The sequence below is a fragment of the Rhineura floridana genome, chromosome 16 (genome assembly GCF_030035675.1).
Source record: "Rhineura floridana isolate rRhiFlo1 chromosome 16, rRhiFlo1.hap2, whole genome shotgun sequence".
Lineage (NCBI taxonomy): Eukaryota > Metazoa > Chordata > Lepidosauria > Squamata > Rhineuridae > Rhineura > Rhineura floridana.
In genome coordinates this window covers 2,327,697-2,353,404 of record NC_084495.1, presented here as the reverse complement: position 1 = coordinate 2,353,404, position 25,708 = coordinate 2,327,697, and the positions used below count along the sequence as shown (strand labels likewise).

The following is a 25,708-nucleotide window of genomic DNA, read 5'->3' as shown; positions in this document are numbered from 1 at the left end:
TAAAGAGGACAGCACAAAAGCAGGACTACAGCTGAATGTCAAGAAGACTAAAGGAATGACAACAGAAGATTTATGTAACTTTAAAGTTGACGATGAGGACATTGAACTTGTCAAGGATTATCAATACCTTGGCACAGTCATTAAGCAAAATGGAGACAATAGTCAAGAAATCAGAGGAAGGCTAGAACTTGGGAGGGCAGCTATGAGAGAACTAGAAAATAGAAATGGACTGTCTTCAAGTCAGTTCTGACTTATGGGCGACCCTATGAATAGGGTTTTCATGGTAAGCGGTATTCAGAGGGGGTTACCATTGCTTCCTCTGCTGCTGAGAGGCAGTGACTGGCCCAAGGTCACCCAGTGAGCTTTATGGCTGTGTGGGGATTCGAACCCTGGTCTCCCAGGTCGTAATCCAACACCTTAACCACTACACCACACTAGGTTCTCAAATGCAAAGATGTCTCACTGAACCCTAAAGTCAGGATCATTTAGTATTCCCGATCTCTATGTATGGATGTGAAAGTTGGACAGTGAAAAAAGCAGATAAGAGAAAAATGAGCTCCTTTGAAATGCGGTGTTGGAGGTGTTGCGTGTACCATGGACTGCAAAAAAGACAAATAATTGGGTGTTAGCACAAATTAAACCAGAACTATCACTAGAAGCTAAAATGATGAAACTGAGGTTATCATACTTTGGACACATCATGACAAGACATGATTCACTAGAAAAGGCAATAATGCTGGGAAAAATAGAAGGGAGTAGAAAAAGAGGAAGGCCAAACAAGAGATGGCTTGATTCCATAAAGGAAGCCACAGACCTGAACTTACAAGATCTGAACAGGGTGGTTTATAACAGATGTTATTGGAGGTCGCTATTCATAGGGTTGCCATAAGTTGTAATTGATTTGAAGGCACATAACAACAAATTTGAACCTGCAGTTGGTTGTGGTTGTTTTAATCCTGGTTTGTGGAATTGTTTGTTTTTGTACTTTGTTTCAGACACCTTTTACTGATGAGGCCCTTTATAATCTTTTTAAAAATTGTTTTTAAAAAAATCCATGATGTCATACTTTTCCAGGGTCCTGAATAGGAGTAAGATTGAGTGGATCCAGGGAGGGTCGTTCTCCAACCACAATTGGCTGGTGAAATACTAAGTGTCTCCAGTGAGCCTTCACAGTTACAGCCCAGGATATTTTGGTGTCAAAGGGAGAAAATCCCAGGGATGCCTCACATTGCCATCCTCATTGTTTCACCTCCCCAAGTTCAGATTTTATTAATTTTGACGTTTCTGCACTGCTCTCTCTACTGCTCACTTATATCGTTCTGATGGTTTACAAATTAAAAAAATTAAAATACAATCACAGTCATAGTACTATAACAATCAATCCAAAAGCAGCACCAGTATAAACCAGCATCATATAACCATAAACAACAAAATAGCACTAAAATCCAGCAAGGGTGGAAAGGTCTCTTTGTCTTCCATGCTGTTGCTTTAAATGACCCCCCCTCCCCTAAATCTTCCATCTGAGAGGAGCACCCCTTCCTTCATGGTCAACCTCTGCATGCACTGGTGTTTTTTTCCCCTGAAATCCAAATGCTGGTTGTCTCCAACCTTTGAAATTCAGAAGCTACAGACCTTTTCCACCTTTTTCAGTGAAGTCCTGAGTGTACAAGGATCTCCAGGATGTTTGCCAATTACTTTGAAGATAAAATATCAACCTGCCCAGCAAATGATAATGTAGATGAGATACTCTGTCCTACAGGTTCAGGTGGTTGGGATTTCTGAGGTTGTCCTTATGCTACAGTATTTATATAAACGAATATCAAGGTGTGAATTGGTGTGTCACAATTACAACTCCCTCCACACTGAATTAAAGCCAAAGCAGAAGTTGACAGATGCTTTATATGGGTTTAAAGGGGGATTAAGGAAATTAATAACGGCATCAATGGCTGCTAGTCATGATGGGGGTATAGTGTACCTCTGCATAACCCTCATTGGGTATCCTGAGTGGAGCATGCTGTTGTGTCATGCTGTGTTTGTGAGCTTCCCACTGGGCCGTCTGGTTGGCCACTGTGAAAACAACTGTTACCCTAGAGAGGTCTTTTGTCTGATCCAGTGGGGTCCTCTTATATCCTCATGCCATCCTACACGTTACAGGTTGGATCCTAAGGACCTGTGCAAAATGGGTTTTACAAAGTTCTTTTTTATTCCATCCTACCTTTCCTTCAAGAAGCTCAAGGCAGCATACATGACAACCCCGAACTATGTTTTTCATCACAACAGCTCCATGACGCCAGTCTGTCTGTCTCTGCCTGTCCATATGTCTGCCTGCTTGTCTGTCTATCCGTCTGTGTGTCCGTCCATCCATCCGTCTGCTCTCTGTCTGTCTTTCCATCTGTCTCTGTCTCATTGTCTCTATGTATATGTCCATCTGCCTGTCTCAATGTCTGTCTGTCCATTTCTGTCTGTCTTTCTATTTGCCTCTCTCTGTATGTCTGCCATCTATCCATCCATCTCTTTGTCTGTCTCCGTCAGTCTCTTTGTCCTTTCCGCCAGTATGTCTATCTCATTCTGTCTGTCTATCACTCTGAGTGTTTCTCTATGTCTCTGCCTGTCTTTCTGTCAATCTGTTTGTCTCTCTCTCTCTCTCTCCATGTCTGTCCGTATGTCTGTCTGTTTCTCTCTGTTATCGCTGTCTGCCTGCCTATATCCGTCTTTCTCTCACTGTGTCTCTCTCTGTCTGTCGCTCCTTCTGTCATTCTGTCTGTCTGTTTTGTCTGTCCATCTCTCTCTATATATGTCTGCCAGACCATTTCTGTCCGTAAGTCTGCCTGTCTCATCTCTCTGTCCCTCTGCATGTCTCTCTCTCTCTCTGTGTATCTATTTGTCTGTGTGTCTGCATCTCCATCTCTGTCTCTATCTCTGTTCGTCTCTCTCTGTCTGTCTCTGTCCATCTGTCTCTTTTGTTTGTCTGATCCAGGAGCCAGGCTCGTCTTATGTGGATCACCACAGCCAACAGAAGTGGATAAACTGAGTCTAACCAGCATGATGCCCTTCAGATGTTTTAGCCTTCATCAGCCCCAGTTATCGTTACTAATTTATTACCTGTTTTTCACCTTGAAGCCTCAGGGCAAGGCTACAACAATGTAAAAAAACATTAAGAACAGTTTAAAACAAATGATAATCACAAAAGTAGGGTGAGTCCTAAAACTAGATCTCTTGTATGTGAAAGGACAGGGTAAAGAGGTTTGTCTTCAGCATAAACAAAATCTGTATAGTGAAGGTACCAGATGCACCTCTGTGAGGGGGAAGTTCCACAATTTAGGGGCTGCCACAAAGAAAGCCCTCTCCTGGGCCACTACCCTCTGAGCTGCTGAGGGTGGTAGAACCACAAGAAGATCCCCCTGTGATGATCACCTCTGATGATCTGTATGAAAGGGCCATTTTGGCCATAAACAAGCATAGCCATTGGCCAAGGGATATAGTCCACAACACCTGGAACCACAGTAACTACCCTTGAGGCAGATTGCGTATGAAGGAGGCAGAAGATTGTGAAGCCAAAGGGAGACAAAAATGTTACTGAAACAACATGCCTTTAGCACTTTCTGACACTGAGAAAAATGATCACAAAGTGACAGGTCTCTTGCGCGCCATCCCATCTAAGAGGCAGGCTCTTCCAGCTCCATCACTGAAGAAGTCCCGCGAGTGCCCAGGATTGCCCATGTTCAGAAAGAATTAAGTATGGGAGGGGGCCATTGGAAGCAGCCCAGTCCGTTTCATTCGTTTTTCAAATTCGTCAGTTGATTCTTTCTTCAGATTCATTATTTGATATATTTGATTCATTATCCAGATCCAAATCTGATCTGTTAAATCCAAAGTTCTGTCTTGTCCCCAAAAATGGCTTTCTCTTTTTCACAGCCTCTCCAGAATGGTTTAAGCCTGCTAAGTTTTAGGCAGCTCCATCCTGGGATTTTACTGCCAAGAACCTTTTAACTTTTCTGAAGAAAAAAAAAGTCTCTTTTTATTTTCTGCCAGAATTGAATGCAAATTATAGGTATCCAAAGAGATGAAGCCTGCCAATTATCAAAAAGATGGTGCAGTGGTTCTCCCACAGGGGTAGACTTTACAATTTTGGGACGCAAAAATAGAGATCATGTTTCCTCCTCAAGTTTTCTGTAGGCAAAGAGTTTGAAAAGAAAACATGTGAGGGAGAAAACCTGCTAAAGTTCAGACAAATAACTCCAGGGACTATCATGCTAGGTGATTTTCCCTTTGGGCACTTCCACACTATAACTATTTTCGGGTGGGATTCAACCACATATTGGGAAATTGAGGTTGCACAATGTTAGTTGACTGGGAAGTCTTGCACAACAAACTTGCTCCTTCAAACTATCAGACTTTTTGCTGTAGGAAAGTGAACTGGAAAGTGTGAGATAACAGTTGATTTGATGCAATGTCATCTAGCCTCCTAGCAAACAAATCAGAGTAAATGCTAATTAAGCAGGCAACATTGGCCAACCCCCTCCCCCACCCCCGCAAGCACAGGATGAAAGCTCCCTTTGTCAAAAAACTGGACTTTGCTTTTTATCACCTCCTCCCCTTCCTCTCTGAAGAAAAAAGAGAGCTGTGATTTTGATTTTTGTTAAGATTCGTTAGAAAGAAGCAGGCCTCCTCTGTAGTTATAATGGTAGAAACTCCATCATTTCTGCCCTGTGCTCACAGCCAAATCTCAGAGAACAGTGGCGGCTGGTGTCCTCTAAAATTGGTGCTGCTGCTATGAGGTCACAGGGGCGTGGCCAATGAGATCACTGGGGTGTGGCCAAGGTCTGGTTTTCTTCCCATCCTCCTGCACTGAAAGATTCTGTGGATACTTAAACATTGCAGCTTTACAAATAGAACCTAAAGACACTGAAAAGGGCCTCACTTTGGTTTAGGGCTCCACAAAAGGCAATAAAATTATCGATAAAACAAAATGTGCATTTATATATGTATAAATGCAACGGCTAGAGCTTTGGACTAGGATCTGGAAGATTCCCACTGAGCCATGAGCAACACTAGAAACTCTTTTAAACAACTCTCTTCTTCTGCCTGCCTACACACATAGACACAGACAACACAGTGGCCACTCTTTTCTTTCAAGCTACATCTGGTTAGATGCAAAACATCACACACATGCACACAGAGTGATCCATTTGCATTCTGCTTTTCCCTCCTCCTCCTCTCCCTCCCCCTCCAACAGTCAGCAAAAGGCCCATCAGGACCAAAGCATATCCCCCTGCAAGCCACTCTGCGGGTTTTCCCCTCGCTCCCCCTGCAGCAACGCACACCCACCCACCCACTCTGCACAATCAAATACTGAACTGAACTCACACGGAAATCTTGCTGCTGCTTTCAAAGGCTGGCTGCAGGGAAAGAATCGTGCTTCTGCTGTTTTTAGCCTGCTGCTTCCAAGAGCGAGGGAACAGCAACGCAAACTCAGAGAGGAGCAGGTTGCAAATGCATGCATCTGATTGGCTCAGACTGAAATGCACTGGGGAGGCTCTTCACAGTTCTGCCCCAATGCCATGGAACTTCCAATGTGTTTCTGAGGGACTGCTCCCCATTGCTTAGAGCTTATTCTGTGGGAAATAAAACCAAAAGGGAGGTCCTGAGGGGACCCCCACCCTCCTTAAGCTACTTCAGTCTTGGGAGTGGCAGCTGCTGGGAGAAGAGGGAACCCCTCTGTATTTTAAATCCAGGTATGGAGAAAAGAACAGAAAGTCAAGCAGTGTTTGAGGTGTCATTGACTTTGAGATGGAGACTGTACCATATTCCTTCCTTCCTGTCCTGTGACCTACAAAACTGGGACCTTTGGCGCCACTTTCTAGTGCTTAGGAAGCAATATTACTGCACACCCAAAAATTGTCCATAGATCGTCATACCTCTGCATGCCTCTGTACATGGTCAAGATAGACGTGTGCATGTGGTGTATTTAAGCACAAGTGGCCTGGTCGATATCGAATTCAACAGCTCCCCCCATCCACAGAAGCTGGGAGACATTAAAACGGCCTCTGACTTATCTGGACAGAGTCAGAGCAGTGTGGAAGAGCTAACAATTGTTGAAAAGAGACCTTAGCAAGCTTTTGTGTTTAGCCAGGGCTCAGCACTGCGAAGTCCAGTAAGAGTTAAACATGCCTCATACTGGGGCTTCTTTTAACTAAATCTCCATGCCCATGTCCATGCGAGCATCAGTCCAATCTTGACTCACAGACACGTGGCTGTTCTAAAATTTGTGTGCTGTGGGAAAACAGCAGTCAACTCAAGGCAAACATGACTGATATTATCAAACCAGCCCTTTGTGGGAAGCACCTACGTGGCCTATGAACATCAAACAGTTCTTTAGGCGTGACCAGAAAAGGGGACTTCTGCACCTTTGGTTGCCTATCGTTTTACTGTGATCTCAGACCTGTCCCACCTATTTGCCCAAGCAGATCTCTATCATTTGCCCTTTCTCCAAGTCTGACCCCTTATTGATCATACCATGCTGCTGTCTCTCATTAAAAAAGTCAGTGGACATTCAGAACCTATCTGGGTAAATTTAAGACTAAATTCTAGTATCCAAGGCAAAGTATGTTGGTTTTCCAAGTTTCTGATGCAGGCTTTCATCCCTTGTGAATCCAAACACCATAAAAAGCAAACATACACATTTGTCAAAGAAATCCTTAAGTTTGGAACACAAGATGAAACAATATCTGAATTCAGGATTTTATTTCCCCAGAGTTGGCTGAGGGAATCACAGAAAAAAGTGTTGAAAAGTACATCAGATATTCACCATCAGGCCAATGGCTAGATTAGTAATTTATTTATTATACAAATAGAGATGGAGGAATTTATCTTTCCTTTTGACACTCTGCTGTGGCTTTGGTACAAAAAAAAAAATCCTTAAATACAATATTCATATGCATCTTCCTCTCACACACACATTCATCAGTTAACATCCTCTGTCCAAATGCTCTCACACTTAAGTTATATATTAAATTAATATTCCAACTGTACAATATTTATAGATATGAGAGGAAATTTTTATATTGATTAGAAAATAACAGTCCCCAAAGACATTAATACTACAAAAAAGTCCCACAAACAGAATACAAGTTGCTTCCCACTTGGGTTGTCAAGAGCAATGAATTTATCACCTGCAAAACAGACATTGAAAGATTTCTAACAGATTAGAATTTCATTCTTTCCACTTGGAATGCTATCTAGTCAGTTGAGCCCCTGATTAAGAAAAACAACAACTGGGTTACTTACAGGCCAATATTAGCCAATGTCAAACTATTAATTTAGAAAGAGCAGAGGATGATAACCACATGATGGAGAATTCTGGAGATCTATTTATTTATTTATTATTAGATTTAGATCCTGCCTTTCCTCCTAGTAGGAGCCCAAGGCAGCAGCGATCTAGTGACAGCTCCCCCCCTCTGCCCCCATAATGGAATAATATAACATAAGATTTTGGTCTGCATCTGCCAACCTTTTGCTTTGCCAAAAGCATCATTAAATATCTGCTAGCTAATGGGCCCTTTATCACACTAAGCACAAGACAGTCAACATAAAGGTGATGAATCCCCCAAATGCTAGATAAAATGGCAGAGATCCATGAGGCCATAGCGTCTGAGACACAAAGCCTTTTACCTGAATTAACACAGGGTCAGGATTTAAGAAGATCCCTGGTTCAGCTGTGTTTAGCAGAACCCTGGGTTCAGATCTTCTCTGCAAGAAAGGGCATAAGTGCAAGAGTTATAGAGGCTTCCTGCATCAGATCTATTCTAGTCCTTTAACATTAATGGGAAATTCTCATCAATCTTGAAAAACATCCCATTGGAATCTTACAAACAAGGGCATCCATCCATCTGGACTAAAGAAGTCCAACGCACAGGACTGGAAGCATTTGAATTGAATTACCAGGTATTTTGCCACTCAGCTGAGGACCGTCAATAGAAATAAAAAAGGAGTAAGAATCTCTCTCTCATCCACAAGCTCATATAAACACATGTGCTACAAGACTGTAGTACCTCCTACTGCAGCAGCTCCTACACATACTTGACCACCAGCTAATCTTCCCTGTTCCCTATGATATCCCCCCTCGAAAACTTTGTCCTCTGCCTTCTCTGTCACTCCTATGGTCATTTCAAGGCACTGCACGGTAGAGGTGAACCCCACCATACAGAATTGGTTCATCTAGCCTAGGACTGCGTCTGTTCTGACCTCTGGTGCTTTTCAAGGTCTCAGGCAGAGATCCTTGCCAGCCCGCAATCTTAGAATATTTGCATCCAGAAATGCTGGACACTTGCTAAGTGCAAGGATTCACTGCTCCTTGCCTGCTTCACCCTATGGTCCAGCCCCTTTCCCCCCCCCCCTTGAAATGGGTGTGTGAATGCTGGGCAGAACGCTACCTGTTGGTGACACATGGGAGAGGGTGGGGGGCAACCACTCTGCATCTTTGAGAAAGAGACTCCAAGATCCAAGTGGTAAAATGTGTTCCTCAACCAGGATATGGCATCATGAATGTGGACCCTTCTGTTCATGTGAGAATAACAGCGACTGCTTCTTGGCAGGAGGGGTGAAGGCAGGTGCCTGGAAAAGCGCTTTCCTGTAGCAAAGGACCACGTTGCTCAGGTCTGTCTTTCTGCTCCAACAGCACCAGAAGTTGTGAGGCAGCACTTTCAGATCTTTGTTTCTGGGCCACTAGAGCTGAGCACCGGGAAAGAATCTCGAATTCTGGCCAACTCCATAGCACAAAGATGGCCAAAGACTTTGCCGTACCAGTCCGGAGACCGCCCTCTAGAAACACAAAAGAGCAGCAGATTAGCTGTGGGCAGAGCAAGGCCAGCAGTTGCAGAAGCAGAATTTACTACACTCAGACTCCGGTGAAGTCTCAGAAGCAGTAGAATTAGCAGCGGTGATCTGCAACTGCCTTTGTCTTTGACCTTTCCCATGATTACCAGAAGGAAAGAAAAATGGAAACACACGTAAGGGTATGCATACTGATTCATCTGCCTCTTTCACTGAAGCACTAGAGCAGCCTTTGCCAACCCAGAGCCCTCCAGCTGGCATTTGCTATTGTGAGCTGTAATCCAAAGCATGTGAAGGGCACCAGCGGGGTGAAGATGGCATTAGATCAATGCTTTGCTTGGCCCAGAATATGGGTTGTCTTGGTGGACAATGGGCTGGCTCACACGAGGGGAGGAGGAGGAATTTATCTGGACTCCTTTTTGGCAGTGGAGCATCCCGATCCAGTGGGTTTTTCTTCATGCAGCGCATAGTTAAACTATGGAATTTGCTCCCACAAGAGGCAGTGATGGCCACCAACTTGGATGGATTTAAAAGAGAATTAGACAAATTCACGGAGAAGAAGGCTATCAATGGCTACTAGCCATGATGGATGTGATCTGCCACCATAGCAAGAGCCAGCATGCTTCTGAAAGCCAGGTGCTGGAAGCCATGGGAAGGGAGAATGCTCTTGCACTCAGCTCTGCTTGCGGGATTCCCATGGGCATCTGGCTGACCACTGTGAGAACAGGATGCTGGACTAGATTATTTATTTATTATTTGAGTTATATCCTGCCCTTCCTCCCAGCAGGAGCCCAGGGCGGCAAACAGAAATGCTAAAAACACTTTAAAACATCATAAAAAGACCTTAAAATACTTTAAAACAACGTTAAAAACATCTTTAAAAAAGCTTTAAAAAATCTTTTTTTAAAAAAAGGGTTAAAACATATTATTAAAGAAAACATATTAAAAGCATTTCTAACACAGACGCAGACTGGGATAGGTCTCAACTTAAAAGGCTTCTTGAAAGAGGAAAGTCTTCAAAAGGTGCCGAAAAGATAGCAGAGATGGCACCTGCCTAATGTTTAAGGGATGCACCACACCTGATCCAGCCAGCTCTTCTGATGCTCTTATGTCCTCAAAGTTCCTAAATCTGCTTGCAGAACAGAAGAAAACTCCCAGTCAGACTATGCACTTCCCTGGATTGTGCAATGCAGTTTTGTTGTGCAAAAAGAGCATATTTTACATGAAAGATGCATACAAAATGTATATTTATAATGAAATGCATTAAAATGCATGTTTTAAAGTGCATGCATTAAAAGTGCATACAAAATGCGTACAATTTAAATGCAGACCTTTTTGTGTGCCCTTTCAAAGCATCCTCACAAAACAGGATAGAACGGATTTATGACTGAGTGTCAGTGACGCCGGCTACTCTTTATGCCATACAGCAGCTGAATGTGTGGATGGTCTCCCTTGAAAGGCATTATACTTAAGGAGATGGACAAGCTCAATGTCACACCAAAGGCTGGAAACCCTCCCCCTCCGTTACAGCTGCAGTTCAGAGCATGCCTTGCATCACAAAGAAGGGGCTGGGGGAGCCACAGATGCCACCTGCAGACCCCAGAGAGTTGGAGGACGGTTGTTGGTCCAAGTGAGCTGCTGTCTTGCCTTGCTGCGGAACTGCAGGGGGAGGGGGGCTTGGAACATGTGGAATGACTGGCTGCTAGGGCAGCGAAGACGCCTCTCCCATCACACCTTTGCCAGAACACAAGCAGATTCAAAAGGCCTGGTCAGAGGCTTACTTGAGATCTGCACGGCAGATGTGTGTCACCTTCGAGCGTCCCATCCCACAGGGTTCCATCAGGTACTGGGAGGTCAGGACCACTGCCCTGACTCCGCCTTCCAAAGGCAACGTCTTATGCTCCAGGGATGAGGAAACAAGGAGGCAGCCCCCTCGCGGCAGGTCCGTGCGCCACTTCCTGCAAGCGGGCAAAAGAAAACCAGGTCAGCAGCAGCAGTCAGGCTAACATGTAGAAACAAGGCCCCCTAAAGTTATTTTTAAAAATATATAAACCACCTTGAGCACAAAATGTGGCATATAAATATTTAAATATGTAATATCAATATAAATATTATTTAAATATAAACCATCTTGAACACAAAATGTGGCATATAAATAAATACTTATTTAAATATATAATATAAATATAAATATTATTTAAATATATTTTAAATATAAACCACCCTGAGCACAAAATGTGGCATATAAATAAATAATTAAAATATATAATATAAATATTATGTTAATATATTTTAATATAAAACACCTTGAGCAGAAAATATATATAAAATGACTGTGAAGCTAACAACAGGTCAAAGGGGCAGAAGGGCTGAGAAGAAGCATTCTTGGTTCTAAATCAACTTGTTTTCAAATCAAGTGTAATCATGTGACATTTTGCTTCATTTTTTGAATTTATTTTAGCAGTTTTAATGTTTTTTTTAAAAAAAACCTTTCCCCCTGGCTCTATACTCTGAAGCTTTAAGACATTTGCACAGGGGTTTTGCAAGAGAATGCTAGCGCCCTATCGCAAGGGTAGACAGTCGTGAAGCAAACTAAACAGAGCCTCAAAATGACTGTCGCTAGAATGTACAGAGCATGGTGGAAAAAGGAGATCTGCAGTGAGAACTGGTACAGTTCGTGCAATGTGCTGATAGAAAACTCGTGGATAATTACGTAGTCAAAGCCGCACAAGAGGGAGATATCAGTAGTCTTAGGGGAAAGAATAAAACAAGTATTTGTGTGTGTGTGTGGCAGGGGGAAGACCCTTCCCAAAACAGCTCAAAGTGTAGCCATGGAACTCTGACTGACTGTTGGGGGGGATGGAAAACTGGGGGCTTGGGGAAGAGAGAATGGAAATGGTCATGGCAGGCATTCTGAGCAAGAGTACTCCACACTGCAACATTTTGTTGCAGGCACCACTTGTTCTCCCTAAAGCACGCCTCCATTTTCTAGCATGATCTTACTAAGAGTAAAAATGACTTTCAGAGGCTTTCTGAACGTCCATGAGCAATGGAAACAGAGAGGTGAGTAGAGAAGAGACGGGACAGGAGACGACACTGGCATTTCTTGACTCTCACCGGAGAACAACAAAGTCTCGCTGTGGGTGGGGCCCCATGCTGTCTGTCACGTAGTGATGCACCTCAGTGTTCTTGTCCAGGGCCTCAATCACTTCTCCCTGCAGAAGGTCTTCGTCCCAAAGGTGCCGCTCCCGGAGCACCCGCTGAAGCACGGTGTGGGGAGGCGCCTCTACTTCTGTGGACACCTTCCACAGACGCAGAGGGTGCCCATCCCCAACCTGAGCAAAGACGAAGGCAAGACATTATTTAGGGACCATCTGGAGGTAAGTGTGTGTGTGTGCACAGGCGATTGTGGCATACAGCTTTAATCTGGCAGGTAGGCAGCATGCGAAGGAGCCAAGAACTGAACCACAGGCGTCACTTGGTTCTTGTCAGGTGTCCGGGCAGGGGAGGGGGTCCTCACTGATTCCATATTGCATCTGTCTTCCTTCCATGCTGCCCTTAAAAGTGTTGCTTGGCAAGGCCACGTGACTGCAAGTGTTTCTGCCGTCAGGAGAGCCTTCAGTTCCTGCTAGTAATATGCTGAAAATGTATCTCACTTTTTTCAAACATTCTCCATCAATGAATGAAAAAAAGAAATTGCATTTGAAAATGATCGAAAGGGAAAAGAACATTTCAGTGAAATTATCATGGCTGGACTCTGCAGGGATTTTGTCTCACCTTTCCTTTGTGGACACTGAGGGAGGTTTCTTTCATTCTGCAAATCATCTCAGCAATGGTCTGCCCTCTGTACCTTCCTAGGTAGCCAGTTACCTTTTGCCAACCCTCCAGGGTCCACATGACAGCAGTGGGCGTGGCCAACCGTGGATGAGCTCACACACTCAGGACAGGCAGCCTTCCCTCCTCAGCTGAGCCACGTAGATCAGCTGACGAGGGGGGTTACTGTGCTCTGCTCACCAAATGATCAGTCTGGTGACTGGGAAGTAGGCAATTTGCATCCCAAACTGGTGCTGTGTCTATGTTGTTGTTGTTATACTGCCACAATTGGTGGGTCAGAAAAATTTGATTGGGGGGCCCACACCAGCCCCTGTATTATGGGTTAACCCCCCCTTAACAAAATAGAAGACATCAAACTGAGCATCCATTGCTCAACAAGATTGCTAGGGGTGCAGAATGTCCCAGGTAAACACACTTCTGGAACTCCAGGGGGCAAAGCAGTGAGGGAAGAGGGTGATTCTGAGATTTCTTTTAAAAAATAAAATAAAACAAATCAGGGCTTCAGTGCATGCCCGTGTATGTCATGTGTTGTTTGCCCTAAGGCAACTTAACATGCACAACTTCTAGGGAGGCTGCGTAACTCGGTTTGGTGGTGGGGCACATGCCTGCATGCAAGAGGCCCCACGTTCATTCGCCAGCCAAAAGGACCCCAGACAACCCATCTGGGGATGAGCCCCACCTCAGACTCTGTAAAGTAGCCTCTAGCTAGACCCAACACCTGTCTACCCAGCCCAGTGCCCCTCATTCCATCAACTGCCTCAGCTCCATTTTTAGCGCCAGCTGAAACCAAGATCGCTGCTTCTTTAGTCGCTAATGGATCCGAATCATCTACTTTAACACACACAGACACCATTTTGGTTCACCGCTACACAGCCAGTTCCAACATCTCAGGCAGCTGCTTGCCTTTAACATTGCAGCAGCTCAGTGCCTCCTGCCCTGCGAAGACGCAGGTGGAACGTAGGGGGCTCATCCTGTCAACGTCCCTTTTGCCCTCCTTCCTGCTCCAGATGGAGTTTGATCCTATCAGAACTACAACTCTTCTACATGCAACCTTTTTTCCTGTAACTTTGAACAGATAAAGTATAGGAGCAATGCCTGCCCTCCAAAAGGAGCTGGAGACTCCAGAACGCAGGGCTGTGTGCATTTCGTACATTCCACAAAAGCAGAGAGTGTGGTATTAGATGCAGAATCAGCTGTCTGGATATTTCAATGTTTCCATCTGCATGCACCCTCTGCCAATCTGTCTTTCTATTCATACTTCTCCAGTGAATCCAGTGAGGCACACAGGGCTGTCTATGCTTCCCTTTCCAAATTCACAACTACTCTGTACAGCGTGTTAAGTTGCGAAGGAGTTCACCAAACGGCATGGCAAAGAGGGTACTTGAATTCAAGTCTCCCCAACCCAAGTCTTTTCCAGTCCTTTTCACTGTAAAGTTTCTACCTCTTTTGACTTGAAACTATACTTGTAAATGTGAGAGTGGTATCAGGTGAAACCTCAGAAACTTTGTGCCAGTACACACGATGAGCAGGAACAGGCATTTTTGCTAAATCAGCCAAATTATGCAGACCCGCTTCATTCACATAATGTATGCAGCCACAGAATTTGGCTTCTCTCAATTTGGCATTTGAGTTCCATCCTCTCTGAGTTCCTATTTAGATTCCAAATTCTTCCTAATCTTTTTCAGCCTGATATTCATCCTTCACTGCACCCCCCCCCCAGGGAACATATAAGTGGTGGATGTGGCCAACCACACTCTCATAGTAACTTTGTAACACGTGGACCAGACTCTGGAAGACACAGACCTTCCATTGCCTTAAATGTCCTCTTACCTTCTTGCACGAGAGCTCCGTGTTCAGGGGGCCGGCTGTGCCAAGCCAACCCTTGAAGCGCTCTGATGACTCCTTGAGCAGGCCTTGGATGCTGGCTTCCAAGTTGACCCGGGAATCCTGCCATTCATCCTGCAGGTTTCGGCCCATCAGCTCAGATAAGGAGAGTGGTTGAGCATCAGCCAGCATGTAGGAACTGTAAAGCTGGAGCATCATATCATGGGAAATCTGGAGAAGCAAAGCCATGCCTTTGAGCAGTTGCAGGCCTTGAGACCAAATTCCTGCCTACAACAATTTGCAAATATGTCCCCTAAACAAATCATGCTGGGTGAATCCATTCCATACACACCAATGGAACCCTGGAAGGAGAACGGAGGGCGGGGAGGGATGATCTAATCAGAACAAATGCTTAGGGATATTTTGAGAGTTGGGTAAATTTTGCAGCATCAATGAAGTTTTGTAAAAAATCTATAGAGTGTATCATATCCCTGGTGACTCTATGAATCTGCCACAGTTTGAAGGATCCCAGTAGCAACAGAGAATGTTGCTAGAGCACAGAATTCAGGGTTTTTTTTAAGCATTCTTCTAGCTCTTAAGGCTGTCGAGATTATGTATGAAAGCATGTGGGTCACAGTTGCTGAAATCTCAGAAGCCCAAAAAGGGGGCTGAATTAAGGTTGGAGCTTCAATGCTCCATGCCTTGCTGCCAGTCCCAGAGGCAAATAGCAGCAGAAGAAAGAACAAATGTGCAAATTATGCAGATAACTTATGTGTATGTGCTTAATTGCATCACTTCTATAAGCTGCAGGATTTGTGTCGTTTTAACACACTTTGCCATCTCCAAAGATGAAGAATTACATTTTTGTAGTTTGTTGGAGTTCTTCTTACTTTGCTTCTTTCCTGTGTTTCTACAGAGAATCTAACCTCGAAAATTATATTTCTATCATTATTCACCCTAGAAATCTGTGTCAAATTTATTTTTATTAATTTCAAAGCCTTTTTATTGGTCAATGTGATACGATGGAGAAGACAGCCTTTTGTGTTTCAAATTGGAGGGTATGTTCTATTTCTATTTTGGGTGCATTAACAGTTGGATGTGAAAATGCAGTTTGTTGTAAAATTAGACTGATTACAATATGTTGCTACTTAAGCAATGACTCTAGCTGTTCGAACAAACAAACGTGGCCTGCCCAACATACATATGTTCAGCCTGCTATGCTTAAACTGCTCCACTTAAGGAAAGGTGGGCATGGCCAATTAAAGCATAGAGCACACCTAGAATTTTGCTAGAATATATTTCACGTCCCACTGTTTTATCTTGTGCAGACTGTGACACTCCTCATGTCCACTGGAAACTATTCTGCAGAATAGTCAGTCCCATTTTTCCACAATTGTTTTAGGAGTTTTTTAGTGTTGAAAGGGTTGCTGTACTTCACATATTTACAGAAACAGAAGCAAAAGAAAATGATTTATTATAAAAAACTTCACTAAAATTGCAAAGTAAATAAAACATATTTAAAGTAACTATCTGAACTCTATCAACTGTCTTAATATTGTTGCTTCTTCCCTGCTAAAACAAGATTAGCACAGCACATGTCTTGTTTCTGTTGCCACCACTCACCATATGCTCAGAGACACATGTTATGAAATTCTTTCAAGCTACACAAGAAGTGGATTGGTCTGTGAAAGACCAACCCAAATTGTGTTTGCATTTTGACAAATTTGTAGGGCAGTACAATGTCTCAAAGAGGAGGTCAGGTCTCCTGCTCCCCTGCTGCATTCACTATAGCTGCTCAATTCTCCTGCTTTTTAAAGTTTGATAGAAATATCTGGAGGGAGGGAGAGGGGAGGAGATTGGGTGGGTGGGCACTGGGCAGAGGGGAAGCCCCTTTCCTTTCCAAAAGGAAAACATTGGGAACAGTATCATTGCTTTTCAGCCTTTCCCCCCACCTTTTTATTCTACAGCAAGCACATGTAGCCTCCCAATCAAATTTTAAACCATAGCTGTCCCTGGCCACATTCACACCAGACCTTTATTCCACTTTAGACAGTCATGGTTTCCCCCAAAGAATCCTGGGAAATGTAGTTAGTGAAGGGCGCTGAGAGTTGCTAGGACAGGCCCTGTTCCCCTCACAGAGCTTCAATCAGAGCGGCTGACTGTTAAACCACTCTGGCCACTGGAGGTCTGTCAGGGGATTACAAGTCTCCTCTCAGCACCCTTCACTAACTACACTTCCCAGTATTCTTTGGGGGAAGCCATGACTGTCTCAAGTGAAATCAAGGTCTGGTGTGGATGTGGCCCCCTGATTAGCCAAGCCAAGCAGCTGTGAGTCTGGCTTTTAGAACACTGACAGTTGGTTCTTACTGAGCATGCTTGGGGTTAGCATTGATTCCAATGCTAAATTTCTTAAATTAATTAAAAATAAGCCAGTTTTTTTTTAACTTTTAAAGTGCAGAAGATGAAGGTCAGAGTATGGGGCAAGGTCAGCAATAGGATTACATGTACTCTGTGAACATAGCTGATTTTTAATTAATTTCAACAAATTAAGAGAACTCTTGACAAAAAAATGTCCAACAGGGTTCTTGTCTTTTTCTTGCTCTTTTTACACTTTGAACTCTCGATTCTCTCTGACTGTTTTGTGTATCGCCATAAAAATTTAGAGGGTTGTTAAGTAAGTGTTTCTGAGTTCAGGACTATAAGTTTTGTAAGGGTTTGTTTTGAAATGAACTTATATGAAGCATCAGAATGGCAGGGGGTATTTTCAATTTAACATTGAGGAATGGAAAAAATCCATGCTTGCTATAGTATACAGCCATTCTTGTGGCTGTATAATGAAATTGTTGGGAATGGTCATTTGTTATGGAACATAGTGCCATCAATATGCCCAGGACACACAGCTCTATTTCTCCATAACATCTGAATCAGGAGAGGGTGTGCAAGCCCTGAAGCAGGGCCTTAATGCAGTGGTGTACTGGATGAGGGTCAACAAAATCTGTCCTGGGAAGACAGAGGCTTTGTGGATAGGTGGTTCCCGGGTCTGAAAAACAGGCCGGTTGTCTGTTCTGGATGGAGTTAACCTTCATCTAAAGAACTAGGTACATAGCTTGGGAGCGTTCCTCGATACATCTTTGTCACTAGAGGCTCAAGTGACCTCTGTGGCTAGGAGTACCTTTTACCAGCTTTGTCTGGTACGCCATTTGCAGCTATATCTGGATCAGGACCACTTAGTCACTGTAGTCCATGCACTGGTAACCTCAAGAGTGGATTACAGTAATATGTTCTATGTGGGGCTGCCCTGGTCCTGGTCCAGAAGCTCCAGCTGCTGCAGAATGCAGTGGCTAGACTGCTGATGGGGGCAGACAACCAACAGCATGGAACACCTAAAACATCTGCATTGGCTGTCCATATGTTACCAGGACAGGTTCAAGGCTCTTGCACTGACATACAAAGCACTGAACAAATTGGATCCAGGACGACTTAAGGGCCACCCGAGACCTTATATCCCAGCTCAATCACCAAGAGCATCCAGAGGAGCACCACGCCAGAGGAGTTGTTTGTTGTTACAGACACCCACCTGGCCTCAGCCAGAAGTTGGACATTTAGTGTCGCCGGTGCCATACTGTGGAACACCCTTTGGGAAGAGATTACATCCTTGCTTTTGACTTTCAGGAATCTCTTGAAGACCGTTTGATGCCAGACCATTGTAGCTGTTTAATTTTTAGTTTTGATTAGCTAGTCACCTTAATGATTATCTGTGTTTTTATTTTTAATGGTGTTTTATGTTTTAACATTGCCCACTGCCTTGATACTTTATATGGCAGCCTAGAAATACTTTTATAAATAAGAAAAATAAATAAATAAATTATCAGGGGTTGGACTAGATAATCCTTGAAGTACCTTCCAACTCTATGATTTGAGTCAAAAATTGAGAATTTTTGGCTCAGCCTTAAATAATTGCACTCCCCCCAATACCCCTTATAACTGGCTTAGCTCCAACACAAACTCAAAAATTAGAGGAACTGGAAGACTTGCTTTGGGAAAACTGCATTTTAATGAGCAGTCTGCACCTTATTTTATCAAGTTTTAATTTAAGTTTGTTTTTTCCATCTTTGCAATAGTACTGGGCTGTATGTTTTTGGTCTTCTGTTGCCTAATTTAATCTGTACTCAGTATTTAATATTTTAAATCAGATTAGTCTTCTTTTGGCTTGGCTCAGTTATGGGGCTGAGATACATATTTAATAAAATGGGGGGAAGGGAGTTAATTACAGTATGTTGGCATTGGGATACTGGACTGACCAGGTAAGGGGATTTAAGCACTTAAATCCTGTTCTGTTTTCCAGTCCTCTACTCAGCCACAGTGACTTGGGTTGTTCTGCCAACTTGTCTGTAGGTGTTGTGGTTGTGTTGTGTTGTGTTAAATGGTTGGCTGGTCTACAATAAACATCAACTTTCCCTGATTTAATTGTGCATGAGGGAGCCAGCCTGGTATGCCTTACTAAAGATCAGAGTGGATGAGCTGGTTCTTATGAGACACATTTCAGTAGAGGTACAGCACACTTCTGTTAGAAGGATGAAGCTAATTCCCATTTTGTGTTGCTGTTGTTACTATTGTTATTATTCTAACAAAAGAAAACCTGGACAATGTCAATCCTTGTGGTGGTACCTGAAAGAGTTTTTTGCAGTCTGCGATCATATGGGAGAGAGCCTGGGTGGCAGCCATGTTCTCGTTCAGGTCCTTCTGGTCAGGCTTTCCAACTGTGGCCCTCCTATGAATCATCCTGCCAGGAACGAAAGGGGAGAAGAGCGTTTGGTTATGGCAATTTGGCACAGAGTCAGGAACAATGCAGAAGGCACCCCGAGCAAAGGCAAAGCTATTTTCTCCCAGGCTACCCCTGCACCAAAACAACGAAGCCTCCACCAACCATGGAAACAGAGGGCAGGGTGGAGGGAACCTAGCACCAGTTTTTAAATTATTTATAAAACTTGTTGGGTGCATTTTCTAACCACACAGTGATCCAAGACAAAGAACAATCTTCCTCACCTTCTTTTAGAAAGCATTGTTAAACGAAGCACATAAAGCTCTTGCACAATCAGCCCAAATGAGCAAAAGAAGCTATAGATATGTAATGCTGGATAAGCATTTCTAAGCTATGGGGACACCAAACTTCGGTGGAAGTTTTCAGATGGAAGGAGTCATGGATGAAGTTGTCTGAGGAGTGGCTACAAGCTGTGCTACCTATTGCAGAGATCAACATCCACATGGGGAGGTCTCCGGTCCCCACGCCTGGACCATGAGATGCTGTATTTCCTTACTCCATTTATCAGCGGCTGTTGTTGATGGGAGTGGGGAAAGCTGCGATATATTGGTCCCAATTCCCACAATGAATGCTATTGTTACGTCAGCTAGGGGAAAGCCTGTGGGAAACCAACCAGGCAGATGCAGATCTCTATAGGGCAGCCTTGGCCAAACCAGTGCTCTCCAGACATTTTGAACTACAACTCTACCCCAGCCAGCACATCTGGAGGGCACCAGGATGGCACCGGCTGTTGTAGAAACGGTAATGTGAAGCCTTTCTCTGAGTGACTCCTACACATCAAGTACCTTTTTGTACTTGCACTCACTGGTGAAAAATGGATTTTACTCCAAGTTTGCTGGGTGCCCACAGGTGAACCAAGGATCCCTGTCTGATAGCAAGAATTAGGTGGGTATGCCGGATTCACTGATTTGGAGTTTTAAAAGGCATTGGTGTAGGACACCATATGCACGGTAACATATGCATACGTTTGGCCTTGTTTTCTATAGAGAGCTTTTTTTGGTCACTCGTGGTCTCAAGTAGTATCGGTTTGTGATCCTGAGTATGCATCAAGCAACACATACAGTCAGTTAGCCGCAGGTGGCAACAGATGGGAGTGGAGAGAGCAGAGAGGAAGAAGACCCGATGTGTGGATTGGCTGCAGCCTCTCTAACTCTGCCTCACCTTGGAGAAGTGCTCTCCTTCTTGGACACATTGAGATGAAAGATGGACGGGGCCAGGCACACCGCCAAGTTTCCAGCTGTCATCTGGTTCTCCTCAGCAGAGGCAACGTCACTCAGGAAATAGAGCAGCGTCTGCAGCACCTCTCGGTTCTCATCGGGCATCAGTACAATTGCAGCTTGCACGGCTTGCAGCCTGTGCTCTTTGGGCACAGCTGAAAGGTCCAGAGAATAGGTCATCAGTGGGGTGGTGGGTACGGGAGTGAACTTCAACACCAAACCAACTTCATATGGAGAAAACATGCTGGATTCTGCCAGCCTGAATGCAACCAATGAAAGTTAAACAGGTGCACAGAGCTCTCCTTACTTGGCACACTTGATGCTATTCCTGCTCATCAAGAGGAGGGTCAAAGAACGTTCTAGCCCTGCCCCCAACACCTGGAAATCCTGTTCAGCCATCCCAGAACTTGAGATGGCACCACACCGTGTCTGCACATGTTCCCAATTATTTGCCTCCTGAAAACACAAAAAGTGATTCCCTTCTTCTGCCACACTTGGATGTTCCAATGTGATGGACACAACCAGCCACCCAAATAGGAGGTTTCTGGTAGGGTAGGAGAAGCTCCACTGCTGAACACATCTGCTTGGGTGGCAGAGACACTCCCCTCCCCATTGTTCTACATCCATACCACGGCTTTCCCCGTTTCCGGCAGTAGCAAAACCAGCAGCATCAGAGGTACGGAGGGTAAGAGCCACTGCCTAGAATTGGGGCAGTCAATGTGGCGCCATACAGAAGCTGCTGCATTCTGTCCCCCATAAACTCTGACTATGCTGGATGGAGCTGATGGGAGCTGGGAGTCCATCAACTTCTGAAGGAGACCACAGTGGGTACCCCAGCCTACAGTATCTTTGTAAGTAGCACTGGTCCTGGCTAGCACCCTCTCCTCATCACGTGGGGGAAAGGAAACATGGAAAGGCCTTCTCCTCACCCCTTGTTTGGCCCATATGCTGGCAATAGCTGCAGCTGGAACTGGTGAAACCCCTGAAAACCCAGAAAAGGAGGAGGGGAGCACTTAGCAGGGTTTCCAGACTGATCAGTAGTGAGGCTTCAGGGTTCTGCATAAATTCTTTAACTGTAGTATATGCAGAATATAGACTGCAGGACCAGCAAATACTGAACAAATGTGACGTCTACACAGGCCACTAAGTTCACTGTCTACGATCCATAAAGCCCCCAAAGGAAACTGGAAATCCACAGGCTGAGAGGTTTGCAAGCTTAACTGGCGCAAATCCTAAATCTGTCCCCTCCCCTGTTGTTTCCTCCACTCACACTGGTAAATCTGTAGAAATGTATCCGTGAGTTTGCTGGTGAAGACAGGCTCTGGTAGGTCACGGAAGTATTGCTTCAGCATGTCGGCCACATCATAAGCTGACTGTCCCTCATAGCTGACGTTGTCAGGGGAGGCTTCGTTCATGTGTCGCAGAGCCTGGATCCGGGACTTCACCCCTGACTTGCGGAAAATGCCGACCTGTCCAAAGACCAGACAGAGAGAGAAGGAAGGAAGTCACAAAGGAAAAGCACAAGGACACTTGACCCAAAGAACCTTGAGGGCCACCTTGCATGGAATGAACATACGATTACGACTTATGGCAACACTATGAATCAGTGACCTCCAAGAGCATCTGTCATGAACCACCCTGTTCAGATCTTGTAAGTTCAGGTCTGTGGCTTCCTTTATGGAATCAATCCATCTTCTGTGTGGCCTTCCCCTTTTTCTACTCCCTTCTGTTTTTCCCAGCATTATTGGCTTTTCTAGTGAACCACGTCTTCTCATGATGTGTCCATCGTATGATAACCTCAGCATCATCTTTTCAGCTTCTAGTGATAGTTCTGGTTTAATTTGTTCTAACACCCAATTATTGGTCTTTTTTGCGGTCCATGGTACATGCAGATTCATTGTATCCTGCCCCTAACATCTCCAGCTTAGAGTGTATATGTGTTAGGTCAGAGAGAGTGGGGATTCTGTTGGTGTACCATCCACCCCACTGCCCAACTGTCTCCCTCCCTGAGCTGGTGGAGCTGGCCTCAGTGGTGGTGGAGTTCCCCAGGCTGGTTGTACTGGGTGACTTCAACATACACGCTGATGCTAGGCTCACAGGTCTGGCTCAGGACTTCATGGTTACCATGACAACCATGGAGCTGTCTCTATCATCTGGACCAGAGCACGTGGCAGGACACACACTTGATTTGGTGTTTTGTTTGGGACAGGAAGAGGGTGATCTGAGGGTGGGGGGTTCTTAGTGACTCTGTTGTCATGGACAGATCACCACCTAACAGTTTAGGCTTTGTCCCCCTGGTAACCTTTGCAGGGGTGGAGGGCAGATTAAGATGGTCTGCCCTTGGAGACTTATGGATCTGGATGGTTTCCTGAATGCTCTGGAGGATGTTCCCAGCATGGCTGGTGATACTGCCAAAGCCCTGGTCAATCTCTGGAATACGGAGGTTGCCCAGGCCATGGACACTATTGCTCCGAAGCATCCTCTCCCACCAGGGAGGGCTCATAACACACCTTGGTTTACTCAAACCTTGGGCCTGATGAAATGGCAGGGATGATGGCTAAAGTGTTGATAGAGAAACAATCAATCTGCTTCTGACTGAACACAGGCTAGAGCTCATTTTCGAGCCTATCATGCGGCGGTGATGGCAGCAAAGAAAGTGCCTTTCTCTGCCACCACAGAATCCGCTCAGTGTCATCGGGCAATGCTTTTCCGGGTGGTCCGGGGTATTTTGGGCTCTGGCCCCACACTGGACCTGAGCCGCTTGCTGTGACTTGTTTATGAGGCACTTTGCAGATAAAATTGCCCACATTCAGACTGACTTGGACTCCTCATCAACTGCAATTGTGCCAGATGTCTCCGAGGCTTCCTCTGGGCATTTTTCTATGGACTTGTAAAGCCTGAGGATGTGGACATGACTGCGGGAGAAATGAGGGCCACTACTTTTTCTCTTGTCCTTTGCCCATCCTGGTTAATCAAATCTGCCAGATTGGGAGTGGCAGGCTAGTTGGCATGTTTAATTAATACCTCTCTAAGGGAAGGTTCTATGCCAGCATTGTTGAAGGAGGCTGTGATAAGACCTCTGTTAAAGAAGCCTTCGTTAGATCCTGTGGATCTTAACAACTTCCGCCCAGTCTCTAATCTCCCTTTTTTGGGCAAGGTGATTGAGAAAGTAATGGCTGCTCAACTCCAAGTTCTCCTGGATGAATCGGACTATCTAGACCCTTCTCAATCAGGCTTCAGGCCTGGCCATGGCACAGAGACTGCCTTAGTTGCCCTGCTTGATGACCTACGCTGAGCATCAGAGAGGGGGAGTGCATCCCTGTTGGTGCTGCTGGACCTCTTGGTGGCTTTCGATACCATCAACTATGGTATCCTTCTGGGCCGTCTAGCTGGAATGGGATTGGGAGGCACTGTTTTACGGTGGCTCCAGTCCTACCTGACGGACAGGACCCAGAAAGTGGTGCTGGGAGACTACTGCTCGACCCCCTGGCTGTTGGCCTGTGGGGTACCGCAAGGTTCAATTTTGTCTCCCATGCTCTTTAACATTTATATGAAACTGCTCGGAGAGGTCAGAAGATTTGGAGTGCAATGTCATCAATATGCTGATGACACTCGGTGCTATCTCTCCCTACCACCTGATTGCAGGGAGGGAGCGCTCATCCTAAACCGGTGCCTGGAGGCTGTGAAGGGCTGGATGTGGGCTAACAAAATGAAACTTAATCCAGACAAGACAGAAGTACTGCTGGTCAAGGGAAAAACTGCATCAGGGATGGGGTTGCACTCCCCTTGAAGGAGCAGGTCCGCAGTTTGGGAGTCCTCCTGGATCCTGCCCTGCTGCTTGAGTATCAGGTGGCTGCGGTAGCCAGGAGTGCTTTTGGCCAACTCAAACTGGTCTACCAGCTGCGTCCGTTCCTGGAGGCAGTTGACTTGGCCACAGTGACACATGCATTGGTGACATCGAGCCTTGATTACTGTAACACACTCTACATGGGGCTGCCTTTGAAAATCATTCAGAAATTGCAGTTGGTTCAAAATGCGGCAGCCAGAATGTTAACTGGAGCACAGTGCAGGGAGCATATCACCCCTGTGCTTTATCGACTCCACTGGCTCTCAGTTTGTTTCCGGGCCACCAGAACTATACATGGTTCTAATCTTTAAAGCCCTAAACACTCTTGAACCAATGCTTACGCCCATATGTACCTGCCCATGATTGAAGATCAGCTGCCTCTGGTCTCCTCTGCATGCCTGGAATGAAAGATGTCAGACTGGCAAGCATGTGGGAGAGGGCCTTTTCAGCTGTGGTCCCCAAGCTCTGGAATGCCCTACCCCAAGAAGCCTGCTCTGCTCCCTCCCTGATGTCGTTCCAGAGACTTCTGAAAACGACTTTGTTCTGGAGAGCCTTTGGGAGGGACCGAAGGCTGAGCCTGAAAATGGTTTTATCTCCCCCCCTTTTTTAGTTTTTTTACCTCTTTAGTCCCTTTTAATATCACTCCCCTATATTTCTTAACTGTCTTTTACATATTTTTATCTATTTTAATGTTTATTGTGTATGATATTATTGTGTATGATTTATTATGAGCCACCCTGAGTGCCCTGTTGTAGGGCAGAAGGGTGGGATAGAAATATTTTAAATAAATAAAACAAATAAATAATCTGTTAGCAAGATCTGCTGGTTATGTGTGTACATACTGAAACTAAAGCAAGTGCCTCTCCAAACTAAGGTGGCGAGTGGCTGGAGTTTCACTGGCATCTGCACCTTGTATCAAGTCAGCCTAGTTTTTTTTAAAAAAAGTTTTTAAAACTTTTAAGGGCAGTCCATTGATAATCTTTTAATTCAGACCAGGTGCAGCTGAGATGCAAATGAACAATTGACAGCCGAATGCCCTCTTCCCATTTTGAAGCCTCATTCAATAACTTTGTAAAAACATTAGCTTTGGCCTATTTCAAGACATTATGCCTGGATCCCATTAAGTGCACTTGCAAAAAAGGATCTGTAGCCATTCCAGGGTTTCCCAACAGTGAACCTCTGTGGTATGCATTGCTAAAAATTCTAGTTTGCCACATACACACTATACATTATAGGTATACCCTTGAAATATACCACCCCAAAACTATAATGTGTGAAGAAGGCTTTGCCTAGGAAACATCAGTGAAGCTGAAACTGGTAATAGAAAAAGCA

The 25,708-nt window shown here is 44.8% G+C and overlaps 1 protein-coding gene across 4 annotated transcripts in view; it reads right to left on the bottom strand.

Moving 5' to 3' along the window:
* Positions 1-6,729: 6,729 nt before the first annotated feature.
* The window catches only part of STARD8 (StAR related lipid transfer domain containing 8), a 170,164-nt gene continuing 151,185 nt past the window's right edge, over positions 6,730-25,708 (bottom strand). For all 4 annotated transcript variants that reach the window (XM_061598408.1, XM_061598407.1, XM_061598406.1 and 1 more), the window contains 7 exons: positions 21,800-21,998; positions 20,474-20,684; positions 19,159-19,273; positions 14,497-14,721; positions 11,950-12,167; positions 10,614-10,790; positions 6,730-8,820 (listed from right to left, as the gene is read on the bottom strand). In XM_061598408.1, coding sequence (XP_061454392.1) covers positions 8,703-8,820; positions 10,614-10,790; positions 11,950-12,167; positions 14,497-14,721; positions 19,159-19,273; positions 20,474-20,684; positions 21,800-21,998 — 1,263 coding nt within the window. In that variant the 3' untranslated portion in view covers positions 6,730-8,702. The remainder of the gene's footprint in view (positions 8,821-10,613; positions 10,791-11,949; positions 12,168-14,496; positions 14,722-19,158; positions 19,274-20,473; positions 20,685-21,799; positions 21,999-25,708) is intronic.